At 36.6% G+C, this 25060-nt stretch overlaps 2 protein-coding genes across 5 annotated transcripts in view; both read left to right on the top strand.

Annotated features, from left to right (window-relative positions):
- LOC106130354 (myosin heavy chain 95F) overlaps nucleotides 1–25060 on the top strand; it is a 50102-nt gene that overhangs the window by 1477 nt on the left and 23565 nt on the right. For 3 of the 4 annotated variants that reach the window (XM_060945757.1, XM_060945756.1, XM_060945754.1), the window contains exons 2-8: nucleotides 18388–18580; nucleotides 19104–19177; nucleotides 21370–21499; nucleotides 21612–21776; nucleotides 22933–23195; nucleotides 23990–24139; nucleotides 24792–25048. In XM_060945757.1, coding sequence (XP_060801740.1) covers nucleotides 18394–18580; nucleotides 19104–19177; nucleotides 21370–21499; nucleotides 21612–21776; nucleotides 22933–23195; nucleotides 23990–24139; nucleotides 24792–25048 — 1226 coding nt within the window. In that variant the 5' untranslated portion in view covers nucleotides 18388–18393. Of the gene's footprint in view, nucleotides 1–11554; nucleotides 11679–18387; nucleotides 18581–19103; nucleotides 19178–21369; nucleotides 21500–21611; nucleotides 21777–22932; nucleotides 23196–23989; nucleotides 24140–24791; nucleotides 25049–25060 lie in introns of those variants that run through there. The other variant, XM_060945755.1, reaches the window with a different exon arrangement.
- LOC106130351 (myophilin-like) lies at nucleotides 2307–3043 on the top strand. The gene has a single exon (XM_013329173.2). The coding sequence runs from the start codon at nucleotides 2322–2324 to the stop codon at nucleotides 2997–2999; it is 678 nt and encodes a 225-aa protein (XP_013184627.2). The 5' UTR covers nucleotides 2307–2321; the 3' UTR covers nucleotides 3000–3043.

Genomic DNA, 25060 nt, shown 5'->3' with positions numbered 1-25060 from the left:
CAATATGAGTTAAGTTACCCTGAAAGTTTATGGTGGTTCCATGGGAGCAGCTTTGTAAAGAAGCTGGTCTGATCACCGACAGATACTATCTCTGCAGATAGGTGAGGACACAACCATATTGACTACAGAAGGATAATGACTGTTATTATAGCTTATCTTCCTCTGGGCGATAATCCTGCTTAAATCCTGGATCTCTCTTAAGAGAGAAACATAGAACCGCAATGGATAACATATTCATGTTTTGATTTGTCTATATAAAATTAATGAAAGAGGACATTGACTGACAAATTTAAAATTGTTATTCATTATTAAAGGATACTTCATATTGCTTAATAATTGTCAAATCTTTTGGTTTTACTACATTGGTTGACATCAAATAAATTACTTAAAACTAAGTTTACTGCTGCTTCCAAGGCGTCAGTGCAGAAGAAGCTGTAACAAACTGCACTGCAGCATTTTCTTCATGACATCACCCAGCCCAAACCACTACATCTAGGCATATGAAAATTGGCATGTAGGTTCCTTATGTGGTCTACGGGTGTACTAAGAGACGATTCTCCAGATTCCTGGCGGGAAGTAAAATGAACAGGATTTTTCGCTTTAGGCGTAAAGCGAAAAACGTGTGGAGTCGCGGCCTTACTCAAATAATTTATAAATTGAATAACACTCAAAGTCACTTAAAAATTAAATAATTGATTGCATCAAAGGATATTGCCGATACGAGACTTTGTGAGATCGTATCGGACGTTATCACGGTAAATGCGATATGGCCTCCTTTGTGCCGGAGCGGTTAGAGGGTATTGTGTGGTGCACAATAAAACATAAAAAATTGCATATCTGCTGCGAAAATAAGGAGATTACAGAAAGATACGTCACGTCTTTATTCCTTATGACAGAGCATGTTGCCACGCTCCGCTAGATGGCTTAGTTATGGAATTAGGATTCAGTTATTGACGTTCACGCAGCAGTTTGGTATTGGTAGCGCCTATCTAAAGGTGTGTACTTTAATAATTACAATAAGCTGAATCATATACATAGTTTATCTAGCGTTAACCCTGAGGGAACTTAACGCCATATCCAAAAAGCGATGATTTGACGCCATCTACAAAAAAGCGACGAAACTATCACCTATAATAAGCACCGAATAAAGCGCTACCTACTAAAGCGACGAACTTTTATCACCACATACAAAAGAATACAGTTTTTTTGCAAATACGACGGGATGAAAGGTCCTAAAATGTCCTGCAAGCTCTTAATTATATACCCAATATTTCAAGAAGATTGGTTTAGTAGATAGCCATAAAGAGGTAAAAAGCAAACAAGTAAACTAATTTTCAACACGCATTTATAATATTAGTTGCGATTGCTATTATGTGCGCGTGTAGGTATCATTTTTGTTCCCCAGACATTTGCGTTCCTCGGAAAGCCTGCAGGCTTCCGCATGAGGTTCTATACCAACGTAGATGGCCGTCTAGTATTTTGTCCACTTTGTCACAGACATGACAGGAATGCCGCGTAATATGACACGAAAAACTTGGGATTTTTCTTTTAGGCGATGGGCTAACAACCTTCCATTTCATTTTTCATTCGAATCTCAATTCCATGATAAAGTCATACAGCTGTAGGTAGCCAAGTCTTTCCAACTTTGGAATCTAGTCACCTCCATCTCTGAGTGTTTTCAAAAACCATCAAATGATGAACATAATATACATATATCGAGCGTCAAGCCGCAAAATTTTTATTCAGTTACTTTTCACCATTTGGCAACAACTCTATCGCGCGATAAGATCCATAATACGACTTGATAAGATAACATGACTGGTTAAGTAAATAATTTCCAGAGAATTCTATTTTATTATATTATCGACATTATTGTTTAATCTCTAATTGAGAAATCCTGATTTCTTTTTGTGAGAAATGTATTAGGTAGGATTATAAAATAGATGAAAAAATTACAATCGGGCGTTTATGCTATTAGGTACCTAATGACTCTAACTTTTAAATTTTGATGGTTCTCCAAAATTACTTACTTAGTTATCATTATAAAGATGTTGTATCTTTCATCATTGACACCAAATAATTAGGAAATGGTCCTTCGTATGTACAGCAAAGATATAAAAAAAAAAAACAAAACACTACAAGACAAAGGCATGAAGCAAGTACATATAAAAAGCTATACCTAATGCAATTTATATCTAGCTGTGTAACTATTGATAAAGAAACTTTCCTTGCACTCAATTATGACATCATCTCTTTGATGTTTGAAGTAATAAAACATCAATTGGGACACTAAACCCTATATCGCAATTATTTATAATCGCATGTCGCATATCGATAAAGCAAAATACTCCGTCGCGCTCGATATCAGCAGATTATCGGTGCTGCTATCTCGAGGCTTTGCTCAGTGGCTACGTGACAGTCCATCTATCAACATTATGGGCGAATACAGAGCAGGGAAAGCCGGGATCAACGCCGAAGCGCAGGCCAGGATCAACAGCAAGTACAACGACGCCATAGCCCATGAAACTCTTGAGTGGATCAAAACTCTCACCGGATTGCCAGAAAACACGGCGGGCGACGCCGACAACTTATACCAGGTACTCAAAGATGGAACACTTCTATGTCAACTAGTGAATGCCATCCAAGAAGGTTCAGTCAAGAAAGTGAACCAGTCTACTATGGCCTTTAAATGTATGGAGAACATCAATGCTTTCTTAGAAGCCGCTAAGAAGTTAGGCGTCCCGCCTCAGGAGACTTTCCAAACTATCGACCTTTGGGAAAAGCAGAATTTGTATTCAGTCGTCACTTGCTTGCAGTCTTTAGGCAGAAAAGCGGGCAACTATGGAAAGCCTTCAATCGGACCTAAAGAGGCTGATAAGAATGTCAGAGAATTCAGCGAGGAACAGCTGAGGGCGGGTCAAAACGTTATATCTCTCCAATACGGAACCAATAAGGGCCAACAATCTGGTATTTCTTTCGGCAACACTCGCCATATGTGATAGTTTTATATTTAATGAATAAATGTTTGTATTTTTGTACTTAATTGTGGTTTTATTCGTTAGGCGTGGTCATCATTATTTGGTTAGCTCTTATCCGAGATAAGATTAAATAAAATAGCACTGCTTACTTGATGATGTTATACTTTACTCGTTAAACTTTACATAAGATAATAATAATAACCAAATTAAAATGTTTATGAATTCACACCAAAAAAGCTTTACTAACAATACTTTGTTTTTCCGGAATCGTTCCAAATTTACCTCAGCATGACTTTCACCTTTATCAAAATGTCGTGGGGATAGCAGTCGCTGTTGGATGTTTATGCTTATGTATACAGACTTATAGAACATTCCCGATGTTGCCAAGAGGTATCGATCAAATGAGTCGCTTCTAATGCCTGGTACTATCATCTCTCCATAAATATTTCCAAAAGTATATCTAAATTCTGAAAGCATCTTCAAGAAACCAATATTGACATCATTGACTGAAACTTTAAGTTAAGTATGACGAAATTACTTCACACGTTAATCTTTATTGTTACTAACATATTAATTTTCCTATTAAAAATAATAGTATAACGTGTGTAAGCTAATTAGCAGTGTGACCGATGACGTCATAGAAATCGTCACGGTCATGTCAACAAACGGAAAGAGGCGTCACGCGCCGCCGGCCATAGGATATCCGGATATCCGACCTATGTCTATCGCCCTTACTCCCAATACAGAACAAAGCAGGTGCGAAAAGAACAGAACAATATTGGTGATATTATTTCTGGTCACGCTTAGGGTTGATAATGGAAAGGGTGTATAATGTCATGGTCGAAATCGTTTTAATATTGAAAACACCCAAAACGGTATATATAATGTTTACAGGAACAAACATTTTAGCTAAAATTATCCTCAAATAAACATAAGTATTTATAGCAAAATTTCTGAGTGGCCGAAGATTAACAATTTCTATTTAAGGCATTGTGTCGGACATCGATTAAGTTATTAGTGAACGTCATCATTATTTTTATAGCCTTGTTCAAGAAATATTATGCATAGAATATTCAGTTCAGTTAATAAATTTGCCACATCCAAGAAACTTCTTAAGTCATCAAATTTCTCTCTGTTGTTTATACTGTATCTTTATAAAATTATTTTCCAGGTTTCCCACGTAAGCAAGCTTCAATATCAAATTAACTTCGTGAGTTATCGCATAACAGAACATCTGTTTGATAACCGTCTTAAACTGTCCAATTCATTGTGTTGTCTGACTCTTCTTACTTAAATTCAGACTCACTACGTACTTAATATATTTATTTTTAACTCTTACCCACACTGACTGTTGGTGAGTCACGTCAGCCCCGGCTTATCGCCCGTGCTCAGATATTGTCACGCTCGTGACTTGATGTCTTCATGCAATCTTTGTGACCTCTTTTAATATCAATATTCGGTGTTAGATATCATTGCTGCTTTTTTCTATTTAAAGAACTTGGTTGATGACTGATTTAAGATCGTTAACCTGCCTATCCATATTATGATCTAAGCTCGAGCTTAACTTTAACTTTTTTTAAGAACCACAACTTAACAACCTTATTTTTTTAAGAATTTATCAAGACATTATACCTTAATATACCATATACCTTATTAAAGCTCCTCTTTTTCTATAAAATTATGAAAATCATCATGATGAAACTATCAATTTTAAAAGTTATAGTGAAAGTTGAAATATTAACAACTTATAAAGTTGCAATGTTATTTGTTCCTTCTGTAAGATTGACACTTCAATATCGTGATTTGGCATATTTTCGCCGATTTGTTGCGAAACAAATTATTGAGAAAGTTTATATCAGTTTATGTCATTCTTTAGACATCGAAGATTTCTATGATTATTATTAAAATTTCTCTGTTGAATCTATCGGAATTGGATCGCTTTAAAAGCAATAGCACAGCTTTCACACTAAATTGTAATTTTGAATTTAACTTACTTCTCTTCAGTACTTATCATCAGTCCACTAACGATTTTGGGTGAAAAGTCTTACAATTTCTTTAAGTTCGGCACGACTATCTTCCCTCATCAAACTTGATCTATTAAATAAATTAACCTAATTAATAGATACGTGGATTTCACAGAATATATCTTAGTTAAGATATTCATCTTGTAAATGCTGTTAATTCTTAGATTCTTTATCTGATCTACCCAGAATTTGGAATCTTTCAAATACTAAGTAGACTAACGAAGGCCGAAGCACAGCGCTAAGTAATAGAGCATTTCTTTATTCCCACGTTATGTGATATCGATCGCCATTGCAAGGCTTCTGTTGACATGTAGGGCTGCGACGAACTGGGTCGGGTTCGAAGGCCTATTTTCGGTAAACCAAGATATTTTTGGTTATGAAGCACGAACCATTGACGTTTGTTTCATTTATCCTAGATCCTTCCAGATCATCATACAATTATGAAGCGATGTACATGTTTAGTTTTATGATATTTAAAGGAAGTTCAGATTCACTTTGCTCACTTTCAATCGTATTTAAATTAAAGGAGATTACGACTTATAAGCTTTTGTTACTTTTGCAAAGTTGCTTGTTGAAGCTGTTGATGTCCGGATGTATTGCGCCGAAGGCTTGAAAATGTCCACTCATTGTACTCGTAAAGTGATACTACACTAAATGTCAATATATTAAGGACAGCCCTAAAATACTATGCTACGCTCCGCCACTCCGCCTGGTCGGAAGGCCCGGTACCGTTATTCGATCGGACAAGATTATCTGGCACTAACGGTATGACAACGGTTACGGAGCAATCTCTTATGCACTGCAGAGTTACAATTACAAAATGCCATTACAGTAGCCGCAACGTGATGTGAAAATGCGAGGTCTACTTTCGATATTGGTGCTGTGTCAAATAATTCTCTCTCATTCGATATCAGTTTTGAGCGTGTATCTAATTTTTTTGCGTGTATTTAATAATTTCCTTTCTGACTTATAAACCACGTGGTTCGTTGCTACTTATATTTTCGGTGACACTCTACTTGGATTAACAGAAGTTGGATTAACTTCAAAATAATCTATGCTTATATTATAAAGCTGAAGAGTTTGTTTGTTTGTTTGAACGCGCTAATCTCAGGAACTACTGGTGTAAATTGGAAAATTATTTTTGGGTTGAATAGACCATTTATCGAGGAAGGCTTTACGCTATATAACATCACGCTGAAACTATAAGGAGCGAAGAAATAATGGAAAATGTGAAAAAAAAAAACGGGGAAAATTATTAATCCTTGAGAGCTTCAATGATGCCCAGAATAACTATTCCACGGGGACGAAGTGAGACAGCTAGTGATCAATATTTGGAATAATACATTCCTTTCAGACGATTTCTCTACTAGAAACTAACTAGGAGCAGTTAGCCGTAATTTGATAAGGCATTAAACAGTAAACGTACCACTGAGTAATTACTTTGTAACCAGAGAAAGCTTCCGATTGATCTACGCTCGGAGATAATTTGACGCGTACAGTATACACACTTGAAGAGAACCAGATGGCTAAATTGTCTTAGAAAGCAAGTCTCGAATGCAACACACTGCGCGTCTCTCCAACTTCAATGGAGTATTTACATGTATGCAGAGCATTGGCAGAAATAAGGAGATTTTCTTAATACCCTACATTTTTTTTTGTAATCGACAAAAAGTATTTGACGATTACGAATGATGCACGATTTCATGTATTCCACTTTTTGTGTAGGTATGATAATCGATATACTTAATTGACACATAATGTTATATTTTTCTCCCAGTTCATAATAATGATATGTTTTTCCGTGCGGCACCAATAAAAAAATAGAATAGGACCACTCCTTCTCTTTCCCATGGATGTCGCAAAAGGCGACTAAGGGATAGGCTTATATATTTGGGATTCTTGTTTTTGGCGATGGGCTATCAGTAAAATAGCCTGTCACTATTTAAATCTCAATTTAAATAGTCTCATTACAAACCCGTACAGATGTACGCGGCTTTACGGTATTTTCAAGACTGTTGGCTCTGTCTTCTAGACATAACATAAATAAAAGAGAAAGCTGTCTGTGTGTAGTTCCTTCCTATTTCATCTTTATCCTATCTGTGGATCAACTTGTACAACGTAACAACAACTAAATTAAAATATTTAGCATAGATTATTTTTTAAATAAGTGTAGAGATTTATTAATGTTTTTAGTTACTACATACATATAATAATGTCTATATCCCTTGCGGGGTAGACAGAGCCAACAGTCTTGAAAGACTGATAGGCCACTTTCAGGTGTGCCGTGTGGTTTGCGGCATCAATAAAAAAAAGAGAATAGGACCACTCCATCTCGTTCTCATGGATGTCGTAAAAGACGACTAAGAGTTGTTATAAACTTGAGATTCTTATTTTGGGCGATGCACTAGCAACCTGTCACTATTTGAATCTCAAGCCAAACAGGTTTTAGTTAGTTAATATAAATAATATAAAATTATTCTTACACAAGCAAACAGTTTAAACTAATAGGTAACGCGACGCAATGCATTTACATAACCTTGCACTCATGTAACTACAGTTGCATATAATTACATGCATTTCCACTATAGTTATATGATTATGAATACACAGTACTTCCCACGACGAAAACGAGCTAAAAAGTTGAATATAAACACATTTTAATAAATTTATTGTCCATTCAAGGAATCACAACTTTAAGAAACAATCAATTTTTCTTCATGATCGCCCATCTTGTTTCGGAATAATGGACTGTACTTCTGCAGATACATTGTTGAGCATGGCATTCTCTTTTTCAGTAATAAACTTAAGTATACTTAAGATTTTCTGAAGCTTTTCAATGACAAGCTTAATGATTTTCGGTCGAATTAAATTTTCGAAATTAAAATAGGTAGAAATTATTCTAGCTTAAGTTTAAGGCGTACTATAATCAATAGAATATCATGATCATTTATCCATGTCATATCTCAATTGCAGTTTTGCCAGAGCTATAAGGTCAGCCATTAATACTGCGGGTTGCAGGTTAACGAATAAATCATCGCGGGCGCACGCATGGCCATATCAATTGTAGATCCCCTGTGACTGTTCTGTGACGCACAGTTTCATATTGGAGTACTTTGATACACGTGCTGGGAATAGAAAATAGTGATAGTTAGATGGCAAAAGTGCAGCTCATATTTTACTGACCAGAGGGGATAGTGCGAGTTTTACTCGATCAGTAACTAATCAGATAGTAATCAGGAATTTGTTTGAAATTGCAATAGTGTCATCGCGTTACGGGACCCTTTCATTCGACTATTTTTTTTTGTCCTATTTTAGTTTGGCATAACGAGTTACGCATATTATTTTTTGTCATAATAGTTTTTTGGTATAATTGTTTTTGGCATACTATTTCAATAGGCATAAATATAGTTTAGGTTAGGTTAGGTTAATATGCCTAAAAAGTTATGCCAAATAATATTATTCGTTACCATTATTAGGCTAAACAAAGGTATGCCATGTAAAATTATGACACAAAATTTTATGCTAATAGATAGATAACCTCGCGTTACCACTAGGTGGCACTGATCAAATCACATACAAATTCGCTATTCACATAAAAATTTAGAAGAATGGAAATATCCTCAGATGGGTAATTCCTTTCTCGCTTCTGTGTTGTCCGAGACCTACAACTTACAGATTTTCAAGACAAGAGTGAACATAATTTGAGCTTGTGTCCACATCTAGATTAGTCGTCAACTTGCTTTCCATCAGATTAAGGTCTGCACTCAATATCTCTGGATAGAAAATCATTATAGTTTTATTTTCAACCGCCAGATTAACGATTTTAATATACCCCTGAACTCCAAATGTTACTTAATCCGTCCAGTTCTCTGAAGTCAAATCTTTTGCGTCAATATTAAAATCTATCCGTACCTATATGATATTCATCATGTTTTGAATCCGGCGTTACGTTATTAGCACCTATAATACAAAAAAGTCAAATAATCAGAATAAAAGATCATCAAAGTAAATTTAACTTACCACTGTAAAATACTATAGTCTTCGCCCTCGTCTGGTAAAGAATATGTCTCCTTCCGTTGTATGTATTCTAAATATATTCTATTTTGGGCAGTTACGAGTGCATTCTTTTTGCTTACTCGCCAACTTACTGCTACCGTTCTTCCAACCCATGGGCAATATTATACTCCATAGAAATTACATTGTCTAATAGATTCATCTTATGTTTCTTGACACGGAACAGTCCCTTGATTATAAGCATTACCGTTCATTACACAACCCACCTACTCACTTTATACACAACTAACGTCTCAGAAATAACGACATTCGCACTTACGAAAGCAATTTCATCTACCACTTTGTGGTCGTGTTGTTATATTTGGACGAAAGCCTAAAAAGGTATAATATAATATTTATTATCGTAATCATGTCTTGTTATAGTTGACATTTTGCGAAAAGGATGATGAATCTGTCGTCCTAATTTAAGTTGCTTTGTCAAATACTTTGTATCTTAGTGAGTACTTCTCTTGTACTATTAATAACACTGTATTCTTTGTACAGTTGAACCAACAAAACCTCTGATCAAATTGACCCCGATGGCGAGTAGGCGGTGCGCAAACATTACTGTCTCCTGTAGGGTTCCTACATTCAAAATAATCTGAGACAAAAAACTGAGTTGTCTATTGTTATAGATCCCAACATCTTGATTTCGTGATTAAGTTTCGTTCAAATAGCCCTTGTTAAGCTGATTTATTTTGCCGCGTATTTGTATTTTGTAAACTTGAAACTTTATCTAAAATATTTCTTAATTCATGCAATGTCTGCAACATAAACTGAACTTTTTACAGAGAATCTAAAACTCTAGACGTAGACGTTCAAGGCCATCACATCGCGTGACGTCGTACTTTTTATAAGTTTCATAATAACCTCGTACCGTTTATCAATAATGAAACTGACACTTTTTCTTTCAAACCTTTTGTTCATGTAAACTCATTAAAGTGTTATGCCCTGCATCTCTTAGTTTCTTTTGGCTTTTTATTGAAGTTATCTCATAACAAATTATACAAACAAAATTCACGACTTTCCCGGAATAGGAAGAGATAACGTCTTTCTACGATTCCTGCATACTACTTTTACTTTATCCAGATCCATTACTGTTTTCATGAAAGCTCATCGGTTTAGGATACTCTTTGCCGGACGTAACAAAATTAAATACATACTGACCGATGACATAATTATCTAAATTCATTATAAAAAGGATGATCGTTTACACAATTTTAATCCTAATACGGAATTATGACAACCCTATTTGTACTTGCAAGTGAACCGTTGCCCAGAAATACTGAGATGGATGACCGAGATTCGTCCAAACCAGTTTTCAAGTGGGCCTTGGCATTGGGGGATCTCTCTCTGTACAATGACTAATGTTGCTTTTTCCTCCAAGTTACGTTACGTCCGTCGCGTGACGGGAATACACGATGTTTTGTAATTGTTACATCTAGTTTTTATGTTACTTTTGCGTTTTTACTGATTTTAAGACAATACATGTAGTTTCTGAACGCTACCATTTACCTCAGTTTATTGCGTCAATATTTCAAAGTAATGTAGGTCTTTATTAATTGATTGAGTGCTTGCACAATGTCATGGTAAATCGATTTTGCATTTAAGTGCGGTTTGTCAGCCTAGTTGATTAGTCGATCGGCAATCTGTATCCCATATTTTATATATCTCCTCCTATCTCTTTATCGATTCCATGAGTTGCACTTTGATATTTGAAAGTTATACGATTTGAGAAACATAGATGACTGACTTACTTTGTTTTATTTATACATATAATAATATTAGCATTATTATACTCGCTTTTATCTAACCAAATGAAAATATTACTTTTAACCATTACTTTATGATGGTTTGTCTTCACTCATAGTAACAAAATTGTAACTTTTAAGTTAAGTGTTTGCTTATATCTTGCTTTATATGAAAGTCCATTAAATTTGTATATAGACCTGGTAGACCCTTGTTTTTGGCTTAATATAGAACTAGTACAGCAGGTGTTACGCCTACACCGGCCACAACAACTTCAAGTTATGCGTAATCATCGCGTTCAACGCCTTCTATTCTAATGTTTGCGCAGATTTTATCACAAAACATGGCGGTATATGGTCCAACTGAAAGTTATATGGTGCTGTTATCAAAGTTTATACAGAATTTAAGGTTATAACTAAAGGGGGCTATTATGATGGTAGACTTTGTTATCAACAGAAAGAAAATAATAAATTTGATGAATCAACTCGTTAACATAAAAGGTATCTATGTAAATAATATCGCTGAAAATAGGTTACTCTCCTTCTTTCCGTTAAACCAAACCCAGAGCTTTGATTTGGTACCTACTCTAAGAAATCAGTCTACCTGATCTGTGTTTTGTGAAGTTTCATTATAAATATTGATGTATCAACCCAATCCTCTAAAAATACAAAATATGTGAGTAATGTCACGGAATTTATATCAATTAGAGTTTTCATTGTCTCTAGATAAGATAAAGGAGTCGTACGTAAAATGCCTTTGAATTTTTGGTGCTTTATTGCTGTTATCAGTCAAATTATTATACGCCGCCACGACACTGTCCGCATTATATTCATAAGGCTTATTTACTTCTCTGCATTCTTGAATGGAGTTTATAGTAAGTACCTATTTACGTTTTGTATAGAGTTTGTTGTTGTAAGTAATTGTAATGTATCATTATTTTTATGTATTCCATTCTCAAATGTTTCTCAAGAAAGGTTGGAGTTTAATCAGAGATAAAGCTTCAAAGCTTAAATATAAAAATTTGATCGTTTCTTAGTGTTTCATGATATGTTTAATCTAGCTCATGTAATAAAAATGCATTCACGGAAATGAATATAGTCATAACAGTGACAATATAAAGACCCCAATTTACCGCTCTATATGAGGTACCTACAATTTTCACAGCGAATGAGCGATTCTCAGTCCGACCCCGGAGGTCGACCAATTTAGCGAAATAGGGTGAGTCATGGTCATTGCGGGCTGTCTTCAAAGATATCAAACAGAGTTTGTCATTTAAGTTATACTTGTTTGAATACTTGATAGAAGTTTTAATCTTGCTTTAAGACATTCCCCTGTCTGCTAACTGTAAACTCTAAACTTTATTAGGTTTTTGTCGAGACTATTGAAAACTGGCTGTTTGCTATTAAAAACATTTCCAAGAATAGCACTTTTGTTTTGTGGTCTATATTAAATACAATGTGCAAATCCCAACAGCAAGGCTGCGACCAATTCACAATGCAGTACGACGTGTCATGGTCATCAGCATAATACTCTAATAATGTCTGTTTCCCCAATGAGAGCTGCGGTATTGTTTACCAGACCTATTATTTTAACTCATCACTAGAATTTATTACAAGCCTTGCCAGTAATTATGTTTCATTTCTTTTCATTGTTAACTTTTGTTTTTTTTTAAAGTGCACTATGTGGCTCTAAGACTTTTTAAATGATTCCTTTTTTCTTTCCTTATATCTTTGACGTATTTTAGTGACACTATGTTATATTATTCTTCGACTGCGATCCGTAAATTCGAAATTTGGTTAAGTGTATAATAACTAAACCATCATTTACATGTCGAATAACGCACACCAAGTTTGTGTCAGTGACTTCGTTATTTTTATTACCGTTTAAATGGTTAATGCCTTTATTACTGCGTATATATTTAACAAGACATGCATCACATTCTTCCGCAACCATAACATTTTGTACGTAACTTACACAACAGATCGTATCTGCTGGCCACATCGCCGTTCACATCAAACGACGTTCCGCATTTTTGTTCACATTATAATATTTCACGTCGCCTGCTTCCGACAGAGGTATTTTGATGACTTGAAATTTGCACCTGTTATCGGTAAACTTGTAGGACTCAACATAAGAACATCACAAATGCATATAATGCATTTTGATAAACAAAAATGTTATTGTTGATCTTGAGTAACAAAAATCAATGTAAGCTTAAGACTCTTCTACAAGGGAACGGGAAATGAGAGGTTGGTAATGAAATAAATATAAGAAAAATGATCTTTCTAACATATTCACTCAATCCAGTATCATAGCTCACCCCGGGCTCCTTGACAGAGAGGTGGCAATGTAATTAGAATAATCTTCTACCCAACTTATAATGAAAATTGGATTTTTCAATTTGACGCATTATTTTGCGGGCATAAGACTTAAAATTTAATACGACTCTTTGTCTCATCAGAATGCTTATACCTACTCTATAAATCTGACCAGATAGGTACGCAATGTTGGTGTGAAAAGAACTGACTTTTTGCTATACCTAAATGTTGAAATTCAGTTTTTTTTCTGCTATTATGTAACGCGCAGATGTTTTGCTACATCAAGATCAAACCAGAATGTCCAGTTTCTTCATTTACAGTTTTGTTTTCATTTCCTTAATCGTTATGAATTTCTGCATATTGTTGATAATCGTGGTAATAATCACAGAATATTATATGTTTAGGGGTTCCCAGTTAATTAACGAGCTTGTTTTCACATCCTTATCACAAAAACATCTAATAATATCTCCAAATGACATTATGAAAAACCCACAAAATAAAACTAATTATTTTATAGTTTACTATTATTATTCTAAATTCATAAAACTTTAAACGCTATATACATTTTTATGTACATTCTGTCGTAAGTTGCAGCATGACCATTTCGCTTAATATTTATTAGTCCTATCCCATTTTCCTAATTCCTAGTACATATTTTCTTTATGTTCTTTATGTGTTTTGTTATGTATCAAGAAAGCTAACGGTTATTTACTTATTTAACCTTCATAACAATATTTTTTTAAGGTGTATATTATCAGACAAACGTACAGCATCGTGCACACTCTAGCCGATATTTGCGACATTTCAAATATCCCGTTCTTCTTTGTTTAGAAACTCTTACGTAACAAGTAAATCGTTCATTGAAACTTGTACCTTTTTGTTATAGCTTCTGCGTAAAAAGGTAATTCCGTCTTGTGATTTATCAGATTTACTTACGTAAAATCGGACCTGAGATTTGACCCAGATGTGAAACTCGCGAGCCATAAATTAAAAGAAGTAAAACAATGCCTGTTCCAATCATGAATCGTAACGGAGAGATCTGCTACGATCATACGTTGTTAAAAAAATTAAAGTTGATAGAATACAACGTATTTAACGTTTTTAAATCGAGAAGTAAATAGTGCCCTTATGCGTTTTTCTTTAGTTTTAGTTCTTTCGTTTCCTTCCCTTGTTCATAAAAATAAAAAACATCTTGTGTGAAGGTAATGATAGTAAAGATTCAGGCTTCACAGAAGCACATCAATCGTGTTGAGTCATAAACGAGTAAGACCACCTGAGTAAATGTTGTATTGGTTTAGTAGACTTACGGGTGACATTGTTAGCAGTTCAAGGAAATTCATTATTTGTCTCTTAATTATTACTCCTATTATTTCCTGAATGAAGAAGAGCTACTATAATTTTATTGAACGTGTTAATTACAATATTTAACCAAGATTATAAGTAATAGGGAAACCATTAGACGATCACCATTTTTATAGCAAAACAATGACGCCATAATGCATATACATACAAACGATACGATAACTTGCGTTCATAAATCTGATTGTACAACACACTTTTTCCACGCCATTATCTCTTTTTACCGTTTGTTTCCGTGTAGAGCATTTCATTGTCTATTTCTAATTATAGAACTATGACGGACACCACTCATAACCATTGACGTAGGAAAGTGGAGGCGCGGTCCATTTGCTGAAAAGCCGACAGTAATATACCCACGATTTGAGGTCAGATTCACTATGTACTTCAAAAATAGAAATTTTTATCATACAACTAGAGAGCAATTCTTTTTCTTTATATTCTAGCTGTTTTATGTCGCGATTTTACCAATATTAACTGAATGACTAGCAATTTCGTGTCTAGTCATGCCATTGTTGTCCAATTCAGTCAGATTATGATTGATGTCTGGGAATAAAGGTGTTCCTAAGTGTGTGTTTGACCCCACCATATCGGTCGATAAGGCAGTGAATTTACACAGTCTAGTTTGATGTTGATGCTCTTTGAATCACCGACAAGATATAGTTGGATCTTCGTTTCATCACTGGTTGGTTCTAAACAATTAGAACCCTATTTATAACTTTGATCAAAAACCTAGAGAATCCATCGCAATTTGTACGAGTCTCATGAACGCCATTCATTCGTCTTTCAGTATCTCTGTCAGTAGGTTCAATTGTTCTAGCAATTAAACCATTGTCTTTACAAAGTTTTTACGTCTAATTACGATCACTGATATGTGCGTACTCACGCTATCTGATACTGTTGATTACTGGCCGGTGTTGGGAACTGAAAAGTATTGTTTTCAACGCCTTGCCATTCAAGTATTGCAAAAGTATCGTAAAAAGAACCCGTCAAATTCAAAGCTTTATCAGCAGCAAATCAAGAATGAGCCATACCTTGGCTTCAGATCGAATCATTAGAAGAAACGAAATGTATCTCTAATGATAATACAAGTAATAGATAAGCTTTGGTTCAAGACGGGTCCTTGGCCTCTTTATAGGGCGGAACGTGAACGGAATTGACTGACAATCGACCATTCTCAATGAGTAATGCATTAACAAAGTCATTACCCTTTCGGATCTGCATTTAATTCTTTAAGAATTTGATCAACAGCTTGTTTTAAAAACGGTTTTCAAAAATTGCTAATTTATTATTAATTCACTGTCTATCAAGAAAAAGGCTTTTTGAACTTGGGATTCTTCTTTTTCTTGGGCGATGGATTAGTCACTATCTCTGAATCACATTTCCCAGTCTTTTGCTCTATCTTCTGTGGGATAAAGACGTGATATTTATCTGTTGAAAATTCACGGTTCTTGCTTTGGTTTTGTTTTAGGCCTTAAGTCAGCTGACGTTGTCGTTTTGGCGGTAACAACTGTAATGTCATTGAAATATAATTAAAAGTAATATTAAGAAAAAACATTTAAAATCTGAATTTGGTTAATCAATGTTTTTTGTGCTATGAATACGGTCCAAGCAATTTGGACAAAATTACGCTTTCGTTCGCATTTCTCCTTCGTTTCCTCTCGTTGGGTCGAATAATTTAGAGCAGTTTATTTACGCTAGTCTCATTGTGCTTATTCAGATTTGCGTTTTTCTCATGGAGGAGGTCTCGAATAATTTTCTTGAAAGTTATTCTGTTTGACGTACTTGATAAATTGATATACTTGTAGGTGGCTGATGTTTTCATCTTTACACGCAGATCCTTAATCAGGTAGGTTCTGCTAAAATATGATATAACAGGACACTATAAAACCCGGCTGGAGCTTGATGTTAATAGTCATGTTAAATGTTTAATGCTCATTAATCCACTACACTGTTGCCTTGTAAAGAGAATATGGCAGGGAACTCTTTTTTAACAAACTTCAACTTTGTGTACTCAAGAAGCATTCCGTATCTCAAAGAGCATGATGATGATAAAATAATTATAATAAGGCATCTGTCGTGGTAACTACAATTATGCCAACGCCAACTCGCAACAACTTTAAAACTGGGAGCAATTAAACTGTAACGAGAACTGGTGTAACAAAACACTTATTTTCCAGCACAAAGTCGTCACGGTACGTGATAATAGTTTTGTGACATTTTATCTCTTGCATAAGATTTGGTGTCATTTTTTACTTTCACCTTTTATGCGATTTCGTCTCGTGAATGCGTTTATGCTTTACTGTAGCGCGAAATTGCCTCTTCCTGTGTTTTTGTAATTGGAAATGCCAACTATTTTTGTACAGTAATATCTACTGTAAGTTCATCAATATTATCATCATAAGGGACACGTCCTTGTACTATATGTGCACTGTTAATCTTCACACTGTATTTGAATCTTAATCGATCGTAAACTGTAAAAAATACTTCAACAATGTTTTTCCGATTTGGTTTGTTTAGAACTTCCATTAATCTTTTTTACTCGATTATGTAAATTATGTTCTATTTTCACAGTGTCAAGATTCTAGATTAAAAGTCCAACAATGACTGGTTAGTTTTTTGTTTCCGGCCGTCCAGCGAGACAGAATCAACGGACACGTCTGTTTTTATAATTAACATTACGTAATTTGTATGAAAGTGTACTATGGACATTTAGCACGAGAGTGAGTTAATTAAATTCCTCCGTAACTGTTGTCTGTGTTTGTGTTACATATTTTATGTAATGTACGATCACCTACGCAAGTCCCTGTACTACTTTTATAACATGTGCTTTAAAAAAGTCTTCTTCCTCCTGGACTGCTATTTTCCGGAGGAGCCCGGGGTTAGCCCTTAACCATGGATCTAGGATTTGGTGGATTGGGTGAGTCAGGTTTTTTACACGATGCATCTCTCATCTGACCTCGGCAACCTTTGCAGGGGAATCTAAACCCGTATTGGATCATGGTAACACATTCAGTTGCCTTAAATGTGCAGTGCAGGTTTCCTAACGATGTTTCAATCACCGTTAAAGCATCGGTATTCAAACTAAAATAAAAGGATATAACTTAAAAAAATAATCATTGGTGCATGACCGATGCGATTTGAACCTATGCCTTTATGCACAGCATTTAAATCCTTACCGTACCTCACTGGTTCGGCCATTGACGCCCTTAAAAAAGTATACATGGTCATTTGCAGATGACTGTACCTAATTATGATATTGGTCTGATTTTATGCATCCGTGCAATTCCTCGCCGCTTTGTTTGAGTCGTGTTTTGTGATTAATTATGATTTATTGTTTTTTTATGGCAATGCACGCGTGTTTAAAGTATAAATTAGATGTAGTATTCAATGATTGTGTGGGTGCGTATGATTGAACGTCATTTCATGGCCATCTGTCCCGCTCGTTCTTTGCCTGCATGTGAAATACTAGCATATTTTAATCGTTTGTTTGATAATACCTACTTGTTTCTTTATTTCGTAAGAGAACATCACAATCATTAATAAAGAAATAAATCATGTGGATGTCGTTAAAAGCGACTATGGAATAGACTTGTTAACTTGGGATTCTTCTTAACCTGTCACTATTTGAATCTTAATCCTATCACTAAGCCAAACAGCTGAACGTGGCCTATCAGTCTTTACAAGGTTGTTGGCTCTGTCTACCTCGGAAATGATATAGACGTGATTATATGTATGTTATGTATGCGTTCTACAACTTTTCCTTCAAGTGGAATAAAGTCTTACTTATTTACGTTATGTTTCAAATTTTTAAATTTAAGAGCTGTCTCTTGTCGGTGGAGTTAAGTGGAAAAGAAAGTAAAATTTTGTTGTTTGTTATAAACAAACAAATCGCTTCCCTTGTTCCAGTGAACGATGACAATGGACAAACAGCTGGTCTGGGTGCGCGACCCCAACGAGGGGTTTGTGCTGGCTCGCCTCCAGGAGCTGATGGGGGAGGAGGCAGACGTGTTCCCCCTGGACAACAAGTATCCACGCAGAGTGTGTAGCTTCGAGGACATATTCCCCGCTGGTGATCCAGCTAAGGATGTTGATGATAACTGTAAGTGTTGTCTTTGGATATAAGTTGAATCGAATCATGCGCAGGTGTACTAACAGTACTCGATATGCAATATATAACAGCAGCTTTATGCTACTCATTATCGCCTTTTCCTGTCGTTGACCTCGGTTGCATCTTCGCGTCCTAAACTCTTCGTAGTTGAACCGAATTGGTGACCAGCGCAGGAGTGTCATCAATTGAATTGAGTTCGTGAGTTAATTGATCGTGAACTAATATTGGTTAGCTATATCAGACTTAAGTCTCGATTACATCCTCTGGAGAGGACATGCAAACATATAATCACATCCAAATCCCTTACAGGGTAGACAGAACCAACAGACCACGTTTGGCTGTTTAATCTTAAAAATAAAACGAAGATTCAATTAGTGACAGGTTTCAAGAGGCTCTGTCTACCCCGCAAGGGATATAGAAGTGACTATAAGTGTGCATGTCAAATGTACACCGACGCTCCACATTATCAATTCCATTTAAACAATACTGAAAATGACATTGTTTTCACTTTCAGGCGAACTAATGTTCCTAAACGAGGCCACGCTTCTCAACAATATCCTGACGCGATACAAGAAAAACAAAATCTACGTAAGTATCGTGTGAGTCACCATCACACTGCTTCATACATGTTAACATAGAGTTTTTAATAATGTAAGACTATAGAAGTCTAAATATAAAAAAAAAAGAATAATGATTGATTGGCTGACTGACATATCAACGTACAGCTCAAACCGCTGGGGATTTAAAATTTGGCATAAAGGATTTTTTTATGTTCTTAGGTGTACGTTATGTTTTCTGAAGTTTCCACGGGTTCCAATATCTGTTATATTAATGGAATTATTCTTTTTACGCGTACTTTTGTGGTTATTACGGTTGTGAGTTACATATAAATTTTGAGTTTCATTTGACACCTTCACAACAGCTTAGAAAACATCGTGCGATGCATTACGCCGTCAAACTCACATCATTCCAGTAGTTCCATTGTACAATATGGCATTTCTACCGTCTAATATTATTCCGATTTCTGTGTACACAAGTTATTCTCACCTTGAAACAGTTCGCCGTCGCCTGAAGATAACGATAGGTATTGATTAGCTATTGCGCATATTTGCGATTGTTACGGCTATATTGTTAGGAAATTTTTTCAATTCTAAGTTTTCATGTTGGCCTGGTAGCAATTAATTAATGTGTGCAGCTTTTTTTCCCTTGAATTTTGTATAAAGTCAGTTAAGGCCGAAGTACATACATACATATCACATCTATATCCCTTGCGGGGAAGGCAGAGCTACATATCACGTCTATATCCATTGAGGAGTAGACAGAGCTAAGAGTCAAAAGACTGAAAGTCCACGTTCGCCTGTATGGGTTTATGATAAACTAGAGGCCGCCCGCGACTTAGTCCGCATAGAAACCCTATCAATCCCGCGTGAACTCTGGGATAAAGAGTAGCCTATGTGTTATTCTGGGACTTCAGCTAGCTACATACCAAATTTCATCGTAATCGGTTCAGTAGTTTTTGCGTGAAAGAGTAACAAACATCCATACTGACATCCTGACATACTTACAAACTTTGGCATTTATAATATTAGTAGGATAGAATGTTAAAAAAAATTACCTAAGATTTCATGTTTTTTCGCATCCTGCTAGCATTTCGTTAACAAAACCCCTCATTATGGTCGTGGGTTAATAAATTAGTCTCAAACGTGCGTGGCTGGTCAGCGACGCATGTTACCTCGCCGCATCACTGCACGACCGGCTTCTCGTTGCATGGCGATAATACGCCAAATTATACATTAGAAACTTGGTATTCTGACGCAGATGTGACCTTCGAAAGATTATGGAAATTACGTCCGATTAAGATTGATTTGTTAATTTGTATACCTATGTAAATATGATGAGCATCAATTGCGTTATAATTTTTTTTTCTGTAGAAACCTCTGACGCCATTTAATACAGATTATTTTGAATATACAGTAGTAGTTTTAATTAGATTTAAGTGATGTGACGTCAATAAGTGATACCTTGTTGGATACAACATTTAGAAAATAAATCTATTCTATTCTACAACGACCGGAAAACCTCCCAAAAGTAATAATTAAGTTAACAGTGCGAAAAATACAGAATGTTTCCGATCTAGGTACTCTTAAAATTAGCTTAACATCTGAACCTGGCCGGGACTCAAACTTGTCATTGAGGCAAGCACAATGTTTTGTGTTACTAACACAACAATACTTTGTTATTACATACATACATAAAATCACGCCTCTTTCCCGGAGGGGTAGGCAGAGACTACCTCTTTCCACTTGCCACGATCTCTGCATATTTCCTTCGCTTCATCCACATTCATAACTCTCTTCATGCAAGCTCGGCGGTACTTTGTTATTAATTTACATATATTCCATACATACATATAGTCACGTCTATATCCCTTGCGGGGCAGACAGAGAGACAAATAGTGACAGGTTGCTAGCCCATCGCCTATAAGAAGAATCCCAAGTCTATCCCTTAGTCGTCTTTTACGACATCCATGAGAAATGGATGGAGTGGTCCTACTTTTTTTTATAAAAGTAGGTGCCGAGAACCACAGGCACAAGCACATATATTAACATAAATAGATAGTCACGTCAATATCCCTTGCGGGGTAGTCGGAGCAAACAGTATAAATTCAACTTTTGCTTACGTATATAAATTGATTACTCAAATAGATAAACTTCTAAGACCCAGGCCAATCAATTTAGTATCGTATGATACTTAGTTTTAAATATTATTTTAAATTACAGACATACGTAGCGAACATTCTGCTCGCCGTGAACCCCTACGAGGACATCAAGGATCTGTATTCATCTGGCACTATAAAGAAATACCAGGGGAAATCGTTGGGAGAGCTGCCACCTCATGTTTTTGCCATAGGTAAGTTAGATAATATAAGTATTTAGTATAAAATATATTATCATTGAGTTAGTATCTGAACTGTCCCATGATGCAAATAATAATAATGTGATATAACCATTTTTAATTTCAGCCGACAAAGCGTTTCGCGACATGAAGTCGTTCAAACAGTCGCAGTCTATAATCGTGTCGGGCGAGTCAGGAGCGGGCAAGACAGAGTCTACCAAGTACATCTTGAAGTACCTGTGCGATTTGTGGGCGAAGGGCGCCGGCCCGGTTGAACAGAAGATCTTGGATGGTACGTATGGAATGCATGGATACATACAGTCATACATATCATCACGTCTTTGGGGGATAGACAGAGCCAACAATCTTGAAAAGACTGAAAGGCCACGTTCAGCTGCTTGGCTTAATGATAGAATCGAGATTCATTTAGTGACAGGTTGCTAGCCCATCGCCTCAAAAGAAGAATCCCAAGATTATAAGCCAATCCCTTAGTCGCCTTTTACTAATGGGAAATATCCTTGGGAAAGAGACAGAGTTGTCCTATTCTTTTTTCTTATTGTGCCGGGAACCACACGGCATGCATGCATGGATACTTATCTTAATATATAAAAGAGCTTAGGGCACTGACTAAATGACATCTCAAACAAACCGCTGGGACAAAGAATTTGGCTCGTACGAGTTATGTGGTGTAAGGCTGCGGCTCCACTGAGGCGGAGACGAGCGGAGCTGAGGAGCAGAGCTGTCGATTTCTACTACGTCACTTCGCAACTCTCCTCTCCGCTCCGCTCGTCTCAGTGGAGCCGCAGCCTTAGGGAGGATTACTTGAAATTCCCGCCGGAGCGAAAAGCGGAACTAAGCGAGATTTTTGTTCTAAGCGGATGGAGTTATGGGCGTATATTTGTAATAATCAGCCATATATTGTATGTAAGGTATCATTATAGAATTAGTTAGGACTTATGCGGATGTCGTGACGTTTAGTTATGTCGCATGTAAGAGAGATGAGAGATTATTAAAAGGGCCATAGAATAACTAAAAACTTTAAGGCTAGTTTTACAATATGGGTTTAGCTATAGACACGGGATCCAGCAAGTAGCCGCTAAATGACAGCGAGCTACTTCACAAGGTGAGCGCTGCAGGAGTCCAAAGGCGAAGCCCTAATAGAGTATAGGACGTCGTGTCGATTTTAAGTTTAGAAAAAAATCAAACAAATTGCTATGACAGTTTTGTGTGACGATAAGAATTTCTAAATAACAACTTTCATACTCGTAGTAATGGTAGACAGTACTCAAATAATGTCATTCTTTTATAGTAGTTTTTGTGGGGGAATAATCTTAAAAATTTACCACAGAATTTATCGAACAACTATCCTTTTGCTTACTGTTGAAGTCTCAAAAAGACATAAAAATTGACATGAAGTTTAAATACAAATTGTTAATTATTATTTTCAGCCAATCCGATCCTAGAAGCGTTCGGCAACGCTAAGACAACGCGCAACAACAACAGTTCTCGATTCGGGAAATTCATGGAGGTACATTTCAACAACAAATACCAAGTTGTTGGCGGGCACATATCCCATTACCTCCTGGAAAAGTCTAGAATTTGCACCCAGAGCGCTGAGGAGAGGAATTACCATGTTTTCTATCTGCTGTGCGCCGGCGCACCGCAAGAGTTGAGGACCGCGTTGAAGATTACCAAGCCTGATGATTATTTGGTGAGTATTTTTATCGGTATGAAGCGTCCTTAATTTTCGTTTATACGCACGACCATACCTGTTACTTTTTGTCTCTTTCGGCTTAGAGTTAATTCATATTCAATGGCCATGCCTAGCTTAGTGATGGAACGGTTTAGACAGTGAAAGGTTTGCTAGCTCATACAAAGGAAGAATTCCAATTTCAAAAAAACTTGTCTTGAATGACTTTACAATTTGAACGTAAATGGTAACAGTCTACTTTTGCTTTACAACCAGATCAGCATTTCATCTGATCTATCATCAATATTTTTTTTATTTTTTTTTTATTGGTATGTTTTATAATCGTTGATGTACCAAATGCGATAGTAGATTATCATTTGAAGGTGATCACTGAAAAACCAACCTGTTCGAATGTTGTGCATATTCACAAAAATGTGTCCCTGGGTATAACATAAATTGTTTCCTTTACATACATACTTATGGTCACGTGTATATCCCTTACGGGGTAGACAGAGCCAGCAGTTTTGAAAGACTCGACAGGCCACGTTCAGCTTTTTGGTTTTGTAATAGAATTGAGATTCAAATAGTGACAGGTTGTTCGCCCATCCCCTGTCAGAAGAATCTCAAGTTTATTAGCGTATCCCTTAGTCGCCTTTTACGACTCCGTGGGAAAGAGATGGAGTGGTTCTGTTCTTTTTCTATTCGTGCCGGGAACCACGAAGCATATGTTTCCTTTTTAATACTACTACTACATTTTCATGAATAACTTTTTCCTATAACAAGACAATTAATTTATTTTCAATTTTATTTAACAGTACCTAAAGAACGGTTGCACACAATACTTCACATCGCCGGCGTCGGAGAAGAAGATCTCAGCCAGCCGGAAGTCCAAACAGCAGACTGCCAAAGGCGGGTTAAGGGACCCAATTCTTGATGACGTTGAAGACTTTCAGAGACTGCATCAGGTAAGTCGGATGGATGATAATATTCTTGTACTTTCTTATAAGTCTTCTTCCTCTTGGTTTTAGTCCCGGTTACTCAACACTGGAGTGGAACCCGGGACATGTCTTTGACCCTGGACCCTGGATAAGGTGAGTCAGGTTTTTACACGAACGACTCCCATTCGATCTTCACAACCTTTGCAGGGGAACCAAATCCATATTGGATCGATCATGGTTACGTATTCAGTTGCTTAGATTGCCTTTGACAATTCTTAGTTAAACTGCTTTATCAATTTTATGAAATTTGTAATAAAGGTAGATTAAAATGTGTTAGTTAGTTGAGTTATTTTATCGACACCAGTTGACATCGTTTAACGCCATCTATTGGCTGATCATATCAACTATTTCTATACAGTTTTCTAACAGATGGCGTTAATACATAAACTTCTTTTTCTTCTCTTCTATTCGCGTTGCACGTTAAAAAAGTGAATAATACATTCTTTTAACTTCCCGCAAAATTATTTCACATCGCAAATGGGATTTTGGGAAACGCGAAGCTCAAGACCGAGCGGGACGGCGACGCACTGTGGATGCCCTCTGCCCCAGCTAGGGGACATAGGACCTTAAGTCAAGTAAGTCACAAGGGATTTTCATTCAACTCCCGTTACACCCTCAGGCTCTATCGCGCGTGGGTCTCACCGAGGAGGAGAAGCGGGGCGTGTACTCCGTGGTGGCGGGCGTGCTGCACCTCGGCAATGTGGAGTTTGAAGAGGACGGTGGGGCGCGCGGCGGCTGCGGCGTGAAGCCGGGCTGCGAAGCTAGCCTGTGCGCGGCCGCCGCGCTGCTGGGCGTGGACGGCGGCGAGCTGCGCATGGCGCTAGTGTCGCGGCTCATGCAGAGCTCCCGCGGCGGGCTCAAGGGGACCGCTATCATGTGAGTCATGCT

The sequence above is a fragment of the Amyelois transitella genome, chromosome 9 (genome assembly GCF_032362555.1).
Source record: "Amyelois transitella isolate CPQ chromosome 9, ilAmyTran1.1, whole genome shotgun sequence".
Lineage (NCBI taxonomy): Eukaryota > Metazoa > Arthropoda > Insecta > Lepidoptera > Pyralidae > Amyelois > Amyelois transitella.
The sequence above is the reverse complement of the archived record's forward strand: the minus strand, read 5'-3'. Positions and strand labels throughout refer to the sequence as shown.